General features: G+C 36.5%; 1 protein-coding gene across 1 annotated transcript; it reads right to left on the bottom strand.

Moving 5' to 3' along the window:
• Window positions 1-355: 355 nt before the first annotated feature.
• On the bottom strand, window positions 356-797 carry LOC133323183 (cholecystokinin receptor-like; the record flags this gene model as incomplete). Its single annotated transcript, XM_061532133.1, has 1 exon — window positions 356-797. A coding segment is annotated over one exon (442 nt), but the record flags the coding sequence as incomplete, so codon positions are not given.
• Between the last annotated feature and the right edge of the window lie 764 nt (window positions 798-1,561).

Genomic DNA, 1,561 nt, shown 5'->3' with positions numbered 1-1,561 from the left:
GATTCTTATTGGCTAAACAACTACACATGTAAGTATGTTTTTTTGTTTGTTTTGTATGTGGGAGTGTGTTCCGATAAATACACTTTCAAATGCAATATCAATTCTGGTGTATAAGCCTCGAAGGTTGTGCGCTCATTTTATTTTGCCGTGAATAGAAAATAGAGCGAGCACACTACTCAACATCAAGTATCCAAAGTATCCAATTAATTTGAATATTAATAGCTTTTTTTTCAAAATTGAAAAAGAAGATACAAAAAATAGCAAAGTTTCCTGTTTTACAGTTCCACAACAAACCACACTATTAATTTCCTCACTCATCATTATCATCGTCCATACCTGCTGCGGCATTACTGCTCTACAGCCGTGGACTATCTATCACTGTTTGAACGGTACAACTATTTACCCGGATACTAGAATTACCAGTCAAGCATAAATTCCCATTTTGTGGTTGGGAACGCTTACGTCGAAATCTTTTACCACCTCCGCCACCGCTACCCGCACCACCACCAACGATGCCACACCACTGCATTCCCTTGAATGTATCGAGAAAGGCTCGTCGAAAATTGGCATTCATGAAACAGTAGGTGATCGGATTACAGCAACTCGATGAGTAGGCAAGCAACTGTAATGCACTTATCGATTTGTAATCAATGTATTCGTAAATGGCCGCACCAATATACATGGCCACAGTGTTGATGACATATAACGGGGTCCAGCATATGAAGAACTCCAATACCAATACAGATAACATTTTAACGACACGCTTTTTACTTTCGAGATTTTTGGCCATGTTATTTCTGAAAGCAGAGAAAGATAAAATTCTGATATGAATATTAATATTAAGGCATATTAAAAACCAGTGAGGAAAGTTCAAAAGTCGGACGGGGCCGACTATATGATACCCTTCACCACTTTGGGTACATACAAGAGACACTCATATGTGCAATATCCTTTGGATAGAATAGACATATCATCTGTGGATGACCATTGAAACGGAATCTAACCTGAAGTTGTAGATATTTGAACTAAAATAAAACAACCCATACAGATACAATCTGAAATCCAAAATTTATCTCGAAACTTAATCCAATACACGTTATTTGGTACGTTGTGCACTAATTCGTCCTAAGCGGACAAACTTTACTTATTTGGTACATCATTTTAATGAAATCGGATGAAATTATATATGGAAGCTATATTTAAACTTGAAAGGTTTTCGATTCAATACGCTATGCAATATTTCATGTAAAGCGAGCAAACATAGGCTCCTCCATTTGCATAAAATCGGACTAAAGTATATATGGGAGCTATATTTAAATCTGAACTGATTTCAACCAAACTTGGAATTTAATCTAGACCTAATTCAGTACTCTGTGCAAAATTTTGTCTCAATCGGACCAATATTGGGAGTTTGGTGCACCATTTCATTCTAGACTAAATTCAATACACGCTGCAAAATTTTGTGAATATAGAACATAGATTCCTCGGTGCTCCATTTACCTAAAATCGGACTAAAATCGGAGCTATATCTAAATCTGAATCGATTTCAACCAAACTAAGC

This window comes from Musca vetustissima, unplaced genomic scaffold, assembly GCF_032173495.1.
Source record: "Musca vetustissima isolate MV318-11 ecotype Yass unplaced genomic scaffold, APGP_CSIRO_Mvet_v1 utg169556, whole genome shotgun sequence".
Lineage (NCBI taxonomy): Eukaryota > Metazoa > Arthropoda > Insecta > Diptera > Muscidae > Musca > Musca vetustissima.
The sequence above is the reverse complement of the archived record's forward strand: the minus strand, read 5'-3'. Positions and strand labels throughout refer to the sequence as shown.